Source organism: Amyelois transitella, chromosome 4 (genome assembly GCF_032362555.1).
Source record: "Amyelois transitella isolate CPQ chromosome 4, ilAmyTran1.1, whole genome shotgun sequence".
NCBI lineage: Eukaryota > Metazoa > Arthropoda > Insecta > Lepidoptera > Pyralidae > Amyelois > Amyelois transitella.
Genome location: NC_083507.1, coordinates 2,739,252 through 2,757,023, shown reverse-complemented (window position 1 = coordinate 2,757,023; position 17,772 = coordinate 2,739,252). Strand labels below are relative to the sequence as shown.

Below are 17,772 nucleotides of genomic sequence, written 5' to 3'. Positions count from 1 at the left end.
TTAAAACCAGAAGCTGTATGTACCTACTCGTCGACCTCGAAACTTAAAGATGTTCAAGTCTTATCTTTATTCATATCAGTAAGTGGAAAACAAGTTAATTGATAATTCCATGAACCATCTTTCTTCATGGTTTATTTTCAATATGCATTTTTAAGCTTTTGACTCCAGCAGAGCTTACTTGTTTTCACCCTTCTACTCTTCCTCCTGCCGTGTGTCCTGTTTACACATACACATATAATCACGTCCATATCCCTTGCGGGGTAGACAGAGCCAACAGTCTTAAAAAGACTGACAGGCCACGTTCAGCTGTTTAGCTTAATGATAGAATTGAGATTCAAATAGTGATAGGTTGCTAGCCTGTCGCCTAAAAGAAGTTTACATCATCACGTATCTGGAGAGGAGCCGGGGGTGCGTTCGTGCGTAGGCTCGAGACTTAGAAAGTAAATGTTGTTGTAAGTACAATAATTAGAGATATTGTTACTAGCTACTACTATAAGTTATATTTAGTATATATTTATTTATTTATTTAAAAAAAAAGAACAACAAAATGGGAACACCTTATCATTAATTATTCAGGTCGATATAACGTGTCTCAATCTATCTTGAAAGCCTAAGTCATGCAGCACGGGTCTACCCTTGACATCGTATGTGGCCGCGGCTTCAATTAGTCCTATAAATATAATATGTATATCTGTGATATAGGCATACAACACTAGGAGTACAAAAACATAAAAATAGATTCAACAAACAGTTGGTCAAATCGAAAAGTATTAGACTACAGAAATAATAATCAGTATATTATCTAATTAATTTTAGGGTCTAATAATATATCTTCTCGATCAGATGTACATAGTTCAATATTTTGTATAGCAGCTTATTATAGAAAGAGTAACAATTTTACGTATTTAATTTTATTTTTAATATAACCACAATATTTAGAAAAACTAAGAAGAAGATTCATTTATATCTTTCAAAAATTATTTTTTTTTCGAGTCTAAATCGAAATCATTTAATAAGATTTCTTTTTCATTTAAGTCAAAATATCTTATTTGTATTTCTAAAGGCGATGTGTGTACATAATTGGCTCAATCTGCTCAGACACCTTCAAATTTGGCCTATCTATATCCCCCGAGGGAGTAGGTCGGGCTTTGTCTAAATTAAAACGCCTTAAACGAGAATATTATATGGAATTGGGGATTTCCTAGAGATTACATCCAAAAATATTCCTTTAATGCTGGGGTGTAGGTAAAGAAATAATAAGCAAAGTTGATTTTTTGTCTCACGTCAATATTATGAGTGATTAAAAAAAGAGGTATTAGTTTTGAATTACTGTATATTCTTTTTATAAAAAATACCATAAACTCATTAAAGTGTATTTTGAAACAATATTTTGTCTACGGCTTCGTATATTAGCTGTCACTTTTTAAATTATTTGTACATTTATGTAGATCAAGAAAAAATACAACTAGAACTTAGACTGAGAAGGAACTTTGTATAAGGGCACTACTAATTAATAAAAAATCTAATGATGTAATTTAATAATTTCTTTCTTTAAAGATTTTTTCATTAATTACTGGACTTAGTTTTCATATACTGTTCGGAGCTTATATTAAAATTACAAATTGAAGAAAAGGTAAAAATAAATATTCCAATAAACTTTTTGTTCTGATAAAATCCCAGAACACAACCATATGATTAAACCAGCTGTATTTTCCTGTTTCGCAGACGAGAACAAAAACCTAGGATTTTATATGGAAAAATATTCAGCACCATGCTTTATTCGTGAAGTTTAAAAACAAAAGCGCTTCATAAAAATGAATGATCCGTCGCGGACTTCTTTGACAATTGGCGCATACAATAGACGGCAAAGTTCAATGGACACACCTATGACAAATAAAGCAACACTTCCATTTTGAAGAGATATATTAATTCATTGGCAATAACCATGCAAGGTGCGCTCTTTATGTAGCCAGCACTGGCAAAACAAGAGTGGTAAGTGACGATCACATTCACTTGCGCGAGCGACTATTCCGCAGTCGTGCACCGTGAATCGAGCCCGCCGCTTCCTTTTTTAAACGTGATATTTTTTTGAATATTGTGTGTGTTGCCAGTTACCGTGACAGGACTTATTTTGTGAGTTTTTTTTGTCTTACTTTTTTTGGTGGTGGCCGAAAATGTTTAGGTTCTCGGAATTTTGGATAATGATTTGACTTCGATTAATAACTTGTTAAAAGTTGATGTCTGTGGATCCTTGTAGAATTTACTGGAGCGGTCCGTTCCTATGTGTTGGACCGTTATGACTTATTTTTAGACGGTTAACAGTTTGTTGGTCGTAAAAGGCTTCTGTGCAACAACTTCTGCATGCATTATGTCATACGTCTGTGGGCACATAGATAGTGAAAGTGGAATACCAAGTTCGGTCACAAGCGAAGATGTACGGATATAAAGACAAGATAAATAAGAAGCATCTTGTCTTAATATTAATCTTATTTATACATTAATATTCTATCATCATACTTTTTTGTACTTAAATACCTTATTGGAAATATCCTGGACACAAAAGAGAACATTGGTTATTTTCAGTTCGTAACTCCGTCGAGAATATTGAAATAAATGTGAAATGAACCGACGTTACTTAAAGACCGACGGAAATTTTCTTTTTCATCTCATTGGTTTATTTAATGTAGCAAGTGATTTTAAAAAATCATGCTGTTTCTGTTCTGGTCATGGGTTTTAAAAATAAAGATGAAAAAAATTTTGGAGTATCTACTTACCTACATACACTTTGATATTATTTATTATCTGCGCTTACCCACTGGTAGTGAAAATAATTTTGCGAAATTTTGCGAATTCCCACAAGTCACGGGCTATAAAGCTAGTGTACATATACCCACCGTTTTTCCGAAGGATATTCAGAGACAACCGAGTGAAAATAGAGTTAAGTCTTACGACACAGACGAAAGACACGCTTAAATACAATACAGTAGGAAATTTTCTCTCTTTCCAGAATTTGTCAAAAAAGTGTAACTATTTCCATTCGAGTGCATTTATGGAAAAAAATTAAACCCTATTTTACTATATGTCACGTATGCTGCGTGTAATAGTCCTCCTCCTCAATCGTTCACTCTTAACAGAGTGGTCGTGGCTTAATGATTATGCGTCTTCTTTGGATAATGTAGCCCCAGCGTGTTATAAATTCACATATAAACTAATTATCTTCCCATTAGTATGTTAGTTAAAAAAACTTAAAATCTTAATTTTAGCTTTTTATCCTTATCGAGGTAGGGTTGTTCACCCAGAGATTGGCGGAATTCTTAAAACACGATCACTTTGCATAAATTTAAAAGGTACCTATAAATATACTTGATTTGGAATAAAAAAGATAAACCTGCCTGGTCAAACAAGACACTCGCTATAACTCACTTTACACACAAAAATCCTTAAGAGCAGGTTATTGACATCTTAAAAAAAATAACTCCAGAGACGACGTTTAAGCTTACAAACAAAACGATTGATTCGGAATGCTGAAATAAAATGAATAAATTGTAAGGGAACATTTTATATAATAGCGATGAAAATACATAGTGTATTTCATCAGCTGCTTTTCTTCCCACGTTATATGTAAAAGAAGAGGGAAATGCTTATATTTAATATTTGGATATTAATTATACATAGAAGAATATATAGAAATATAAACATATATTTAAGGTATTGTGCTAGCAACTATTTTCTGAGTCTCGGTTTCATCATTAAGCCGTTCGTGTTGTGTGAGTATATCAGTGTCTACTTCGTTAGAATTGAAAACATTATTTGGGTTTAATGACATCAGAGAATAACAAACTTGAAACTTGTTTCAGCAAGAAAAATATCGTTTGACTTTATATTAAACTTTTAAAATAAAATTATTACTTAGGTACAATGTACCTAAGTTAAATTTCGGAAATCATAATATTTATACGTTGACAATTCGTTGTGTTAATTCTAAATGTTTTTACTGACCTGTATTCGTTTCGTGCGTTTGAAACCGCGTCGTATATAAACAAACACGCCTTTGAATTTATTGAGATTGTCTCTCTAAGGTACCACAGTATTTTAAAGGTCGGAAAAGGGTTACTGGCCGCTTCCAATCGATTACGGGTTTAATCCTTCGTAAATACTCGAAGTCTGACCCCGGGACTGGCATTTAGGAAAATGTATAATATATGTAAGTACTTACAGTAGATAATAAAATATTTAACGAACATTTTTGGGCATTTAAAATTTAAGTCCTAACTGTATCATTAATATTGTCCGCTAGTCTAGCTATCTATTTTTTTAGATATTTTGCCTCCAGCCCCCACCTACTATCACTTGAGACATGGTCCAGGAAGGCCATGACATAACCCTCAATCGTATACTGGAGTTAGCTTAATCTATTTAAAATTTTTTCACCAGTTTTTGCAAATATTTGTAAGTACTTTAATTCTCACAAAAAAAGGAGTTCCATTATATTTTATCGAATCCACAAAGCTATGTTCTAATTCTGTTTTCTACTGATCGAGCAATACTGGTTTTGCTCCTTTATAAACACCAAATAAATATGCTAAATTAACACATTACCCAATGTGTACAATCGTGCGCAGAAAAACCTGACCTAAACAGGGTCCATTATGTAAACTTCTTATGCATACGGGGTGTATAGATCGCCGACTTATTCTCATATGCAATTCGATGTACAGTGGGCCAAATAGAAAATTATATCACTTTTATGATACGTCTTAGACACGAAGGTTCGTTCAGTTGTATATATGTATGGAACTAGCGTACATATAAAAATCCGTTAATTTCTATTCCATCCTCTCATATTATAACGCCTAAACCACACAAGAAACTTACAATATGCCATATTTCAAATCTTTTGACCCATCCTTTTGGGTTGTGCGTTGTCTGTCAGTCAGTTAGTCATTTAATAACGAAAGATTTTATATATATGTATATAGATTTAAAAGGTGGCTGTGAGCTATGTGCACGAATATTGTAACAGTGCGCAGGAGTACATTCAACTACAAATTCCCTGAGTAACACGCAAAAGTATTTGTCATTAGTAAAATAATTAGAAGAGCGATTAGCGAATGGATTGCGTGCAAGGTTTATCATCTTAAAATGTTCATTTTTGGTTTTAGTTGTTTTTGTAACATACATTAAGAATATATAGATCGATCTGTTTTCTTGTTGTAGCCGTAGGTGGCACTTAATTCGTCGCTTTTTGTAGTTGGCGTTTAATTCGTTTCTTCTTGTAGCTGGTGCTAATTTCGTCGCTTTTTTATTAGAATATTTAGAAAAAGAAAAATGATAGATGGCGCTAAATTCGCGCGGCCGAATCTGCGTGTAAAAGCTAGTAACTTATAAACATCTATTCTTACAGATTCTGCAATAGACATAAATGGATTATGATGGCGATGGTATTGCAATGATTATAATAATGGTTTTCATTACTCATGCAACCTCAACGTGGGAATGTGTCATTTCCTTTGTGTAATCTACTAGATATTTGGTCAAGGGTTACGTAAGATTTGGCGCTTTTGTTCTAAGTTGTGTTGTTTGTTAGCTGTGAATTATCCCGATAACCCGATAATACGATAACTCTCCTTTGATGTGGGAGATGACTGAAAGTAAAAGGAGTATTTAGAATAAGTGCACAGGGTGGTGTCAGGATTTTTTTTAAGACTTTTATACTCTTGTATCAAAATGCTGGTCTTTGCTCTGGCTTTTAAGACTTTTATACTCTTGTATCAAGATGGGGGTCGCTTTGTGCAAAAACCTGACTTACCCTATCCTGGAGAAAGGTCAAGTCTCTGGGCTTCTCTCCAGAGAGATGAGGATGCATTAGCTGGGACTGGGACTAACATCGGGAGAAAGAAAGACCATTAAAAACAATATATATATATATATAAAATTACTAGGTAAAACAATATAGCATTTACAATAACGAATGGTGTCTGTCCGTCATTACATAATTGACAACCGACAGAGGTCACCACGGACACCGGCTAGAATTTGGATGAATGAATCGTGCGCTGATTTTTGATCAGTTTTTACATATACAAATCGCAGTGAATCGCTTATCATTTTTACTTAGTAATATTTTTACTTTGACTATTTTTGCCTTACATTTGGACATACAAAAATGGACACTGTAGACAAAAGATTTAGATTTATTTTTCAAAATCATATTGTTCAATTTTATAGCGGTTTTTTGAATACACCTTACTTAACATTATAAAAACTTACTAGTCTGTGAATAAAATGGAATTGTTTTCCGGTTTTTTTCATTAAGTTACGAAATCCTAAAATATACAATGAACTGGCCGAAAACCTGGTCCAAAAATGCAGCGCATTCATTACAAATACATACATATATGTTGGCAACAAAATTATCCAATATTAGTAAACGGTATTTTTCTTTTCTTTCCCTTGCTTGTCATTGTACTTATAACCATAGTGTGTCGATATAAATTCATGAAATTGTATAATCATCATATCGTGTGGTTCCCGGTACCAATAGACAAAAAGATTAGGACCACTCCATCAGGTTGGTTCCATCCACTACTCCAGGTTGCCGTTGGTCCATCTCGCTACGCTGCCCTTTCGGTTCGCGGTATTTGTGATCCCGGATTCGAATCCCGGCTAGGGCATGATGAGAAACGAACTTTTTCTAATTGGCCTGGGTCTTGGATGTTTATCTTTATAAATATTTATTGTACTACCATTGAGTTAGTATGTCGTAACACAAATTTCGAACTTACTTCGAGGCTTTTTTCGGTTAATATTTATTATTTGAGAATTTTTTGGCCTATTAGTGCATAAATTGTAAAAAGCAAAACTTTACATAGTGTGCAATGAAGGAATATGCCAGACTTTCTGAGTAGCTAGTTACTGGACAGACAGACACACTGCAAATATAGTACCCCGCAGATTTCCCCCGGGGTCGAGGTCCGGCTGTAAACAGGCATTCGAGCGTAAAATACGATTCCCGTAGTTCATATTACTCTCTTGATATTAAAATTGGACTTGTTGAAGTTATTATCAATGAAAAATGTTTATTAGTTTAGTTTTTACGTTGTTGAAATCAAGGAAAAAGCTAGCCCAAAAGAAGAATCCCAAATAATAAACTTACATCCTGTCACTGTTTAAATCTCAATTCCATCCTATAGCTAAACGTTTAGGCCTTTTAGTCTTTTTGAGACTCTTGGCTCTGTCTAGCCCGTTATCTATTTATTATTCTATCATTATGCCAAACAGCTGAATGTCAACCCGTAAGCAATATAGCTGTGACTTTATGTATGTTTGTTGAGTTACTTACTTACCTCATAAAGATCCATTGACTTCCCCTAATACCGGAACCGGTCATAGGCGAATCTTAGGTCACGAATAGATCTAGTTCTTATAGGTAACTAGCTTTTGCCCACGGCTACGGCCGCGTTAAAAGTACAACAAACCTTTTTCGTTTTCCGTACTCCACACTATATGAATGAAAAAATTCATGGCAATTGGTCCAGTGATTTTGACGTGAAAGAGAGAAAAATAAACACAAAAAAAAATCACTTTTAGGTTTATAATTATTTTTATTTATTTATTCTTTATTGTAAGAATTATAATTTGTAAAGTACAATAAGCGGACACAATGCTAAAAGCATTATCTAATAGTCTACCATTGGGTTAAGCAGAAAACCTTTGTGTGGAAATATTAGGAGATTGATGTTACTTTTTTTTATTGTATAAGTGTTTTGTATCTGTAAGGACCTATAATTGACCATTTTTTTTTTCATTCATACGAGTATGTGGTGCTATTTTTTGTAAACGGTTGTTTGTCTTCCAAATAAATTGAAATAAAATAAAATAAAGTATGTGACATGAATTTTTAATCAAAGCCACATATCAGTTATCCCGAATAAGCGCGACTATGACCCGCCGCATCCTGTCCCGAATATTAACGGTTCCCCAATTACGTTTTATTGTTATTACCTACGCGTGATTCTATTCCATGCTGGGCTGATAAAGAACAATAACATTCCAACGCTGATTGTAGAAATATAAGGGAACAATCCGAGCGACTGTGACACCGATCCTGAATTAAGTAAAACAGGTTTTGGATAGAGTCAGGTCAGGTTTTTACTGCCCGGATGTCTTCAGGATGACAAATTAAGGCGAACATTCGCCGATGACCGTGACTACGCGAGGGGTGATTAAAGATATTTTGAAGGGTGATATAAAAAGTTTGCCGTGTGGTTCCCGGCACCAATACAAAAAAGAATACGAGCACTCCATCTCTTTTCCATTGATTTCGTAAAAGGCGACTTAGGGATAGGCTTACAAACTTGGGATTCTTTTTTAGGCGATGGCCTAGCAACTTGTCACTATTTGAATCTCAATTCTATCATTGAGCCAAATAGCTAACCGTGGGCATTCAGTCTTTTCAAGACTGTTGGCTCTGTCTACCCCGCAAGGGATATAGACGTGACCATATGTATGTATAAAAGGGTGTACTGTTAGAGAGCAAACGCAAGAGCATTCTACCAATAATTAGGCTCGTATAACCGGCATGCAGTATTTTAACTTCTATTGTCATATTTTGTTTCAAATAAATCATCAACGCTCCTGACATTTCAGATATATTGGTGTTTAGGTACAAAAAAATATTTTACTACCTTAAATTATTGTGCCGTGTGGTTCCCGGCACCAATAAAAAAAGATTGGAAAACTCCATCTCGTTCCCATTGACTTTGTAAAAGGTGACTAAGGGATTCTTCTTTTAGGCAATGGTCTAGCTAGCAATCTGTCTGTATTTAAATCTCAACTCTTTCATTAGCTGAACGTGGCCTATCAGTCTTTTCAAGACTGTTGGCTCTGTTGGCTCTGTCTACCTCGCAAGGGATATGGCCGTGATGATATGTATGTATGTATGTGGTATGTAAATAACTATCTACATTAGTGACATACAAGAAAGTTATTTGTTACAAGGCGAATGTTTAGCTTTATAACAATAACGCCCATAAGATAAACCTACTAATTAGAAATAGATGATGACTCATAATGAAATCATAAATTACATGACCTTCCCATTCCCACTATGTGATAGTTGGCCGTCCTAAGTTCTTATTTATTTATTTATGTACACAAAATTATATACAGAAGCATTTATTACAGTAATTCTAGTACAAAGGTGCTACTTATTTCAAAAGAAATCTCTTCCAGTAGACCCATGAGATGAGGTTCTTCTTAGAGAGGTCCGCTATAACATAAGTCAGTCCCACTCCATCTTTAAGTAGGACAGCAGTAAGCAGCATTCGCTTTTTATTATGCCGTGAGTGTCATAATAAAAAGCGAAATAGCGATAGTTTTACATCTGTTACCATTTCATAATCTCAATTTTATTTATTTATTTATTATCATTACAAAATAAACAACAATTACAATGGTACACATAATGCATTAGGTTAAAACCACAAAGGTTTGTTGTGTTTTAATGCAGTTAAATACATTTCAAAGTTTTGTTAAAAGTTACATACGTAAGAAAAATAAAATAAAATAAAAATAAACAACGTTACTTAGGTATTTAAAACATTTTCACAAAATATATTTATCCATATTTTCTATATATATATATATATAATAAATTTGTTTACTTTAGGCTTGTAAAGTAATAAAGACAAAAAACATATATTTGATAAACATTTTCCGTATAAGCAATAATGAAAGAATCATTAAATTTTTGATTTGATAAGGGAAAAACATTTGATTTTTTTATTGCCTTGAAACAAATAACAGGACCGCTTAGAGAGGGCTCCTGAAAATTTCCGGGTTTTCAAAACAAAGGCGGCTCCTTGTTTTTGTATGTAAAATTAATTTTACCTGGTCGCCTGTTTTCACGGCCGAGTTTCCCCTTTATTAAGGGCGGGCCACATCGCCAGCGATCAAGCGAAGCGAGGTGAGGCTAATGAAATAAGGTAAGCGATGTGGTTCACACGGCGACAGAGTAAATTTGGGGCTCTATCCACACTAACAATAAAGAGAAAAGATTTTCATTTTTGTATGATTGTAACGAATAAACTCAAAATCTAATGAACCGATTTTTATTAAATGGTACAAAATTAGAATACCTAGACCTTTATAAATAACATAGGCCTTTCCGGAAATTGAAGCGAAGCACCGCCTTCGCTCCCGTGGGAATTTCAAAAGCTAGTACACTAAACTTAGTTAATGAAAGTCCTGACAAATCCGCCAAGGGCGTGTTGGAAACCTTGTGTTTAAAGACTATCTAATCTAAGTAAAATATATAAGTAATAATAATTCTCGCCGATAAAAACAATAGAGGTAGGGCTTCGCTTTGCTAGTAGTTTTAGAGGAATAATAGAAGTAATGGCTTGATATCGAATCTATCGAGCTGTAATTAATCTTCGGTCAAATTTCTCATATAAATAAAAAGCTTATCTAATTAGTAAAAAGAGTTGAATCTGTGCGCTGGCGTCGCTCGCTCGCTGGCGGTATGGCCTGCCCTTAAACGTGGTTGCTTTATTACTTTGCATAGTAACCGCCTAAAAGTTCGCATAATAATGTTATGATAATATCCGTAATACGCTGAGCTCTGAAACGAAGAGTTTCATAGAGTTAATATAAGAATTTTCCAAAAGGTTATTTTAAAACCCTAAGACATAAAACTACTAACAACAGGTGCACTTAGGTTAGGTAAAGTGAAAAAGTTATCATGTTTCAGTTAACCTCCAAAAAAACAGCAAAAAGATAACAAATATAGTTGCTATTGTGCTTTTAATGAATAATTCCCTTAGTGGCGGTCGAGCCCGAATCATCGCACCCGGTACAAACCGAATAATTGGAGAAGTTGATAAATGAAAAATCAAATAAATGCCACTTCCTACTACTACTAGGAAAGTTTTGTAAGGATGTGTCACCTGGCACAAGCAGATTTTGCTTAAAATAAAGCACTTTCAACTAACTAAAATTGTATCGAATTACCCAAAATAACATTTTTTTTATGTATAGATATGTTTTTCAAAACAAAACATATCTTAACACTTTTCTTTTTGCTTAAGGCGATACATCATAGATTTTGGGTCATTTTCACTTGGTTTTTTCTCATAAAATATAACTTGCATCGTTTCAATATTTTTGGATATGAAAGTAAATATATTCAATTATATTTGTGGAAGATGAAAACACGATTGGAACAAAAATCCTCGATCAAAAAAATTCAGGAACACAAGTCTAGATTTCGATTATTTATCTCAAACTATAAGGATTTAAAATTTGAATTTTGTACCAAATTGAAGATCATTAAAAAATAATAACTTCTGGAAGATGAAATTTCGATTGGATGTTTTGTTTAGACGTAATTAAACTAAATAGATGAAAACAGGAATTAAAATTGTTGCGACAATAGTACTGGACAGTAGAGTGTTGACACTTTATCTCTGTCTCATTCCTACACGACCGGGTGGGATAAAGCGCTATCCTTTGTAAGCGTGCCTTCACTCCGCGGATCACATTCTCCGACGCAGGACCTGTGCCAATCGCTCCGAGCGTCGTTGAAAAATATTCTGCGAAGTATTTAATTTCCCACATTCATTTTGTTTGAATTTATTTCTGTACATAATTGTCAGCTCAGCTTATTGAATTGTGTCGTTGATCTCTGAATCTTACGCGTCGCTTTTCCGCCGGACGGGGTGATATTACGTAGGTATTTAGGATCGTGGATTTTGATACTTTTTTTTTTTGGTACTTTCTAAAATATACCTATTATAGATAGTTTAGGTTAGTTTTTAATACAGTTTTTTTGTTTCGTTTAGTGTAAATAGGTGTATAATTTTACGTCATGATAGCATGTTAAATGTTAGCATGTTAAAAAAAAACCTTGAAAGAGCTTCCCATATGGGACAATTAAGATGGTGGGTACTAATTACACTTACTAATAGATAGACATATAGATGCCTATGAGATTTTCTCCGCAAACACTGAAGGTGAAAAATATTTCATTTGATACCGGCTTGTGGCGGGGCGGCAGTAGGTAGATAGATAGATAAAACAACAACAAACAACAGCTCCGCCGCCGTCGGTTATACTGTCACTAGTTGTTGCCCTGGTCTTTGCCTACGGAAACAGTACTTTTTACTGGATGATTGTTCTGTCTTTTTCTATAGGTACTTACTCCTAGGTAACTGTATTATTCAGGGTATCTCCTCAGCAAGACGTCGCAGAGTTTATTTTTCTTCGCTTTCTTCATTTGGCACGATCACAGTCATTATCCCATTATTTGATTGTTATTAATTTTTAGGAAAAATAAATTGTCTCCGATATCGTCGTTGACAATGTCCGAACAGAGAAGTGCGGATGGTGTGGAGTCGACAGTTGATATTATGGACTTAGATAGTCATGGCATTATTCCGACGCCGACATCAACGACAACCCAAGATAGAAAACCATATATAGAAAACCATAGGTTCCGTAGCCATTTGGCTACGGAACCCTAAAAATATATGATATACATTACTATGTAAATTACCTTTGATTGAACGAAATCGAATAAGTAATTACGAGTAGTTTTTTTAAAACCATTACAAACTTATTCATTTTATACAAAATTTTTGCATACATCCGCAACTATATCATTGCTTATAATGTAATTTAATATATGTATGTTTTTTTGTAAAATTATTTTATTGTATCAAAAACAATAAAATATTCTGATGCGGACTCCATTGCATTCGCAAACTTTATTCGGGTTACGTGAGGTCACGCGCCAGCGGCTACGGTGCAGCGGCGATCTAGCGGGGTAAGCGTGGTCGGGGGTGAGCCCCGCGCGGGGTGAGCCTCTCGCCCGCATCGAGGTACATGTAATCTGAATGTAGCGCCTTAAAAGGAAACACAATATTCCACGCTACCGCCCGATTAATTAATTACTAAGAAGACACCCATCGTAATTGAAAAGATATCACAGATATGGCGAGATTGGTTCGTGTTATATCATACATGGACGGACAACTTGTGTAATATAATCGTATCTAGCATCCGTTGGCAGTCGCTCTTACATACATACATTTATACACATAATTATTACATTATTTATCAACGACTTTCAATAAGAAATAAACTGCTTGCTTAATTATCAGATTAATTAATAAAGATTTCGCTTGCTGGTCTGGAAGCGAAAAATAGCATAGTGTGTGCAAACTGCTTCTCTTCCCGTGATTGTATAAGTCAATAATTCAAAATTGGAATTTATAAGTCAATAATTCAAAATTGGAATTTTCTTTTAGGCAATAGACAAGCAACCTGCCAGTTTGTATTACCTTGATGTTGACCAAGCTGTTGTGAATATTTTGTAATATTTTGATAAATAAATCCATTACCTGCCAGTATTCAATCACAATTCCATCATTAACCCATACAGCTAAATGACCCTTTCAGTCTTTCCGAGACTGTTGTCTCTTTTTACCCCATACAAGTGCTACTCAAATGCCTCTCTTGTCCAGAAGGTATTAAGTTTCGCTATACTGGCAGTGAGTTAAAGACAAAGTGTATACCAATCAGCTTCATCTCTTTCTGCTAAAGTTGGATAAAACAATCAATGCAAAAGGGGTTTAAAACACGAAATTGTTATATTTGACGATGGGCTGACAACCACTATCTCTGCTCTAATTAGGCCCCCTAAGGATAAATTATAATTATTTTTTTTTGTCTAAGTATTTTTGTTTGATTTGAAATCATTCAAGATACTCTTTCAATGAAAGAAAACCTGAATATCCGCTCTAATTCTCACTCTTTCCACTGAAATAATTGAACTTATTTTTATCTGAAATAATAATTTAATGAGATAGGCATTTAATTGCCACAGGCAGGTATTTACCAATGGAAATGTTTGAAAAAAAAATTAATGGCATTACGCACACTCGCTTCAAGGAATTAATCAGAAGAACTACTTATAAGCCGAGACCAGTAATCAGAACTCGTCTCGACATTACATCATGTGCACTAATTGCATACTCTCATCCGTGTTTCTATAAAATCTAAAAAAGTAATGTGCAGATCTTAGGTGCCGTGTGGTTCCCGACGCCAATGCAAAAAATAATAGGACCACTCCATCTCTTTCCCATGGATGTCGTAAAAGGCGACTAAGGGATAGGCTTACAAACGTTTTTTCAATATTTTGGCAATATCTTTCAAGTACAAACATCGGTCAATTACTATTTTATTATATGTATGGATGAAGCGATAGAAGTATGCGGGGATAAACTTTTTGACCACAAATAAGAAAGTCTTTTTTATCAGATTGAGCACTGAGCACATTAAGATTTTTATCTGTATCCTCACTATTTTATGATTATCTTACGAAACCCATTTTTCCATAGACTCAGTTTAGATCTGATACAATAATCGCGTGAGATCTTCATACTTAACACGCTATTATCTTCTAGTACAAATTGTAGTTTTCGATAGTTTGTCAACGAATTTACATTTCATGTAATACTTTTTTATGCAAATAAAGATAAGATAAGTTAAGATACCGTGTGGTTCCTGGCACTTTGGAATAGAACAACTCCCTCCCTTTTTTCTTTCCCTTGGATTTCTAATTTAGTCGCTTTTTACGACATCCATGGTTGCATGCCTGGAACCACATAGCATTTTAGAATAGGACTGTGTATTCTAAATAAATCTCTATGCTCTATTTGCACCAATCAGATCTTCGTGTGTTTTTTAATTCAATTTTCGAACACTGGTTCTAACAGTTAACAGTCTCCCGCCGACAGTTTTCAATAACTAATTCCGTTTCTCTTGTTTCAGTTAACAAATTCAACATGGCTGACAGGCATTGGACGAGTTTGGCTGGTGAGTTCCTGAAATTAAATCATCGCCTCCGTTATGTAGTTGTTCTATTTTTGTTTATTCTTTATTTCTACATACATACCTACATATATTTTTTATGTACAAGCTTAATTTTATATACAAGTGTTTTGACAAAATCCTCTATAATGTTAGGATGTCCGGCCTGGCTGGTCTGTCCGGCTATTAGGTTTGATGACTTGGCAACCTTAATTGTTTACATCGAGTACGCCACTAGCTCCAGCGGCCAAAGGTGTGCGCTGATACGAGTATGTCACTCAGGAGTTGGAAGGCTGCCGGCTGTCTCAATATAGACAAAAATCTCCTTTATCGTAGTGCATTCCCAAATGCATTTCTCTGAATGCCTTTAGAAAACAAGAGTTTGCTGAAACAATGTTAGTGAAAGTAGTGAAAAGATTAAGAAAAGCTTTTACGATCGGCTGACTTCAATGATCAAATCAGGGCATGATGAGAAAAGAACTTTTTCTGATTGTCCTGGGTCTTGGATGTTTATCTATATAAGTATTATATTATAAAATATAGTATCGTTGAGTTGGTATCTCGTAACACAAGTTTCGAACTTACTTCGAGGCTAACTCAATCAGTGTAATTTGTCCCGTATATATTTATATTTATATTTTATATTTATTTATCAAGTCGGCTTGGGAAAATGGAAACTCACTACTGTAAAAATCAGTCTGTTTGAATTCTATTACGTCTTTATCTTGCACGGAGTAGACAGAGCCAATAGTCTCGAAAATACTAAAAGGCCAGATTTAAATATCTAGCAATAAAAATTACCTTAATTTCGGGAGCGGAGCGGCTGGCAAGGACAATTAGTACAGTCATCAGCAAAGAAATATGACCCGTGTTTTAAATCAACTTCAATTTAAATTTTTTTAAATAACTCTTTTAGTATCTCTATTTAAGAAATATACAACGTGGTGTAAAGAGAACCCTATCATATATTTAATAATATGGATCATACAAATTACTAACATAGAGAGGTTTCCTCCGCTGTTGACTGTACATACAAACGTAATGCCTAACACTTTCACGCATGTGAATGCGACTAAAGTAATTAGTGTCCCAGTGAAAGCCTAATTTGGGGTTAATGACCGTAAAAATGGCGTCGTTCATATAATCTCGCTTAGTTAAAGAATACCTGAGATAATTATAAACGTATATATAAATTAGTATACACTAGAAAACGCCTGCAGGTCCACTCGCGTTAAACGAAAAATCCCGTTAGTTGTACGTTCCCACGGGAATTTTGGGAAACCATCTCTTAGTGCACCCCTAGACCACGTAAGAATGATGGGCTAGAAACCTGTCACTATTTGAACACTTAGTGCACCCCTAGACCACGTAAGAATGATGGGCTAGAAACCTGTCACTATTTGAATCTCAATTCTGTCATTAAGCCAAACAGCTGAACGTGGCATACCCATCTGTTTAAGACTGTTAGCTCTGTCTACCCCGCAAGGGATATAGACGTGATTATATGTATGTATGTAAGAACAAAAGTATTAATAAAACACGTTGTGCCTTGAAAATTACCAGATCGGTATAAGTCAGTCAATTAGCAAAGCAGTCTGATGTTTAATCGCAAAGCGAATTTATAGGTCAACAACAAAAAGACATGACCCACTGTTTATACAATTAAAAAATTGTAAAATTACTCTGCCGTTAACTGTACCTTAATTTTCATGGTAGGCCCTTGACCTGAAAATATCAACAAAGTTACCCGCCACGTTCAGCATCAAATTATAACATCAATTATATTTACCTACCTCTGCCCTTTGAAAAGGGTCGAAAACAAATCTGAGTTGCAAAGCTAGCGAAATGGAAAACGAACAACAACCACAAAACGAAAATAAATAAAAATTATACGGAAGTATGTAAATCATACGTGTAGGTATTTCAGTTTTTCATTTAAATATTTAGGCGGTATTTTTTTAACAGTTAGTAAATAATATTTTTCAGTGGAGACTATTTTCTTGTTTATACATACAAACATACATATGGTCACGTCTATATCCCTTGCGGGGTAGACAGAGCCAACTGTCTTGAAAAGACTGAATGGCCACGTTCAGCTATTTGGCTTAATGATCTCATTGAGATTCAAAAAGTGATAGGTTGCTAGCCCATCGCCTAAAAAGGAATCCCAAGTTTGTAAGCCTATCCCTTAGTCGTCGTCTTGTTTATAAATGTATATTTTTCAATAAATACTTATGTACCCAGGCAAATAAGAAAATTTCGTTTATCATCATGCCCTGGCCGGGATTTATTATTAGTACACCGTATCAAGTTACAATTCTCTATATTCTATATTCTCTACACCTAAACGTCAAACAAATATTTGAGTTTTGATAGAAAAACTTTTTGATCTTTCCGTTTTGATTAGAATTATGGAAGTTCATTTATCTCAAAACGTAATTATAAATGACAAAGCTGCTTTCTTTTCCCTTAGTTATAACTCGTCTGAAAGTTATAAAAAGAAATTGTCCGACTGACTTTCAGACGAAAAGCAATTAAAAAGTACCTATATATAGCGTACCTACATTTTTTTACAATGAAGTATTTCAATTGCACCATAGCCTTGGCTAATTACTTGATATCGTCCCTTCTTCATCCACTTTTATCAATCTCTTTAAGAATGAAATGATGCGAATAACTACCTATAAATAATGAATGCGATAACGGTTAATATATAAACGGTTCATATACACATCTTTATCCCTTACGAGGTAAAGAGAGCAACTATCTTGCAAGGATTGAAAGAGCACATTCATAATGGAATCGAGTTTCAAATAATGACAGGTTGCTAGCCCATCCCCTAAAAGAAGAATCCCAAGTTGATTAGCCTTGTTCTTGATTTACTTTTACCATCTGCTG

The 17,772-nt window shown here is 34.5% G+C and overlaps 1 protein-coding gene across 2 annotated transcripts in view; it reads left to right on the top strand.

Moving 5' to 3' along the window:
• Positions 1-1,971: 1,971 nt before the first annotated feature.
• Positions 1,972-17,772, top strand: part of LOC106129331 (protein obstructor-E) — a 37,833-nt gene continuing 22,032 nt past the window's right edge. Inside the window, exons 1-2 of one of the 2 annotated variants that reach the window (XM_060954603.1) lie at positions 1,972-2,133; positions 14,836-14,880. In XM_060954603.1, coding sequence (XP_060810586.1) covers positions 14,850-14,880 — 31 coding nt within the window. In that variant the 5' untranslated portion in view covers positions 1,972-2,133; positions 14,836-14,849. The remainder of the gene's footprint in view (positions 2,134-14,835; positions 14,881-17,772) is intronic. The other variant, XM_013327861.2, reaches the window with a different exon arrangement.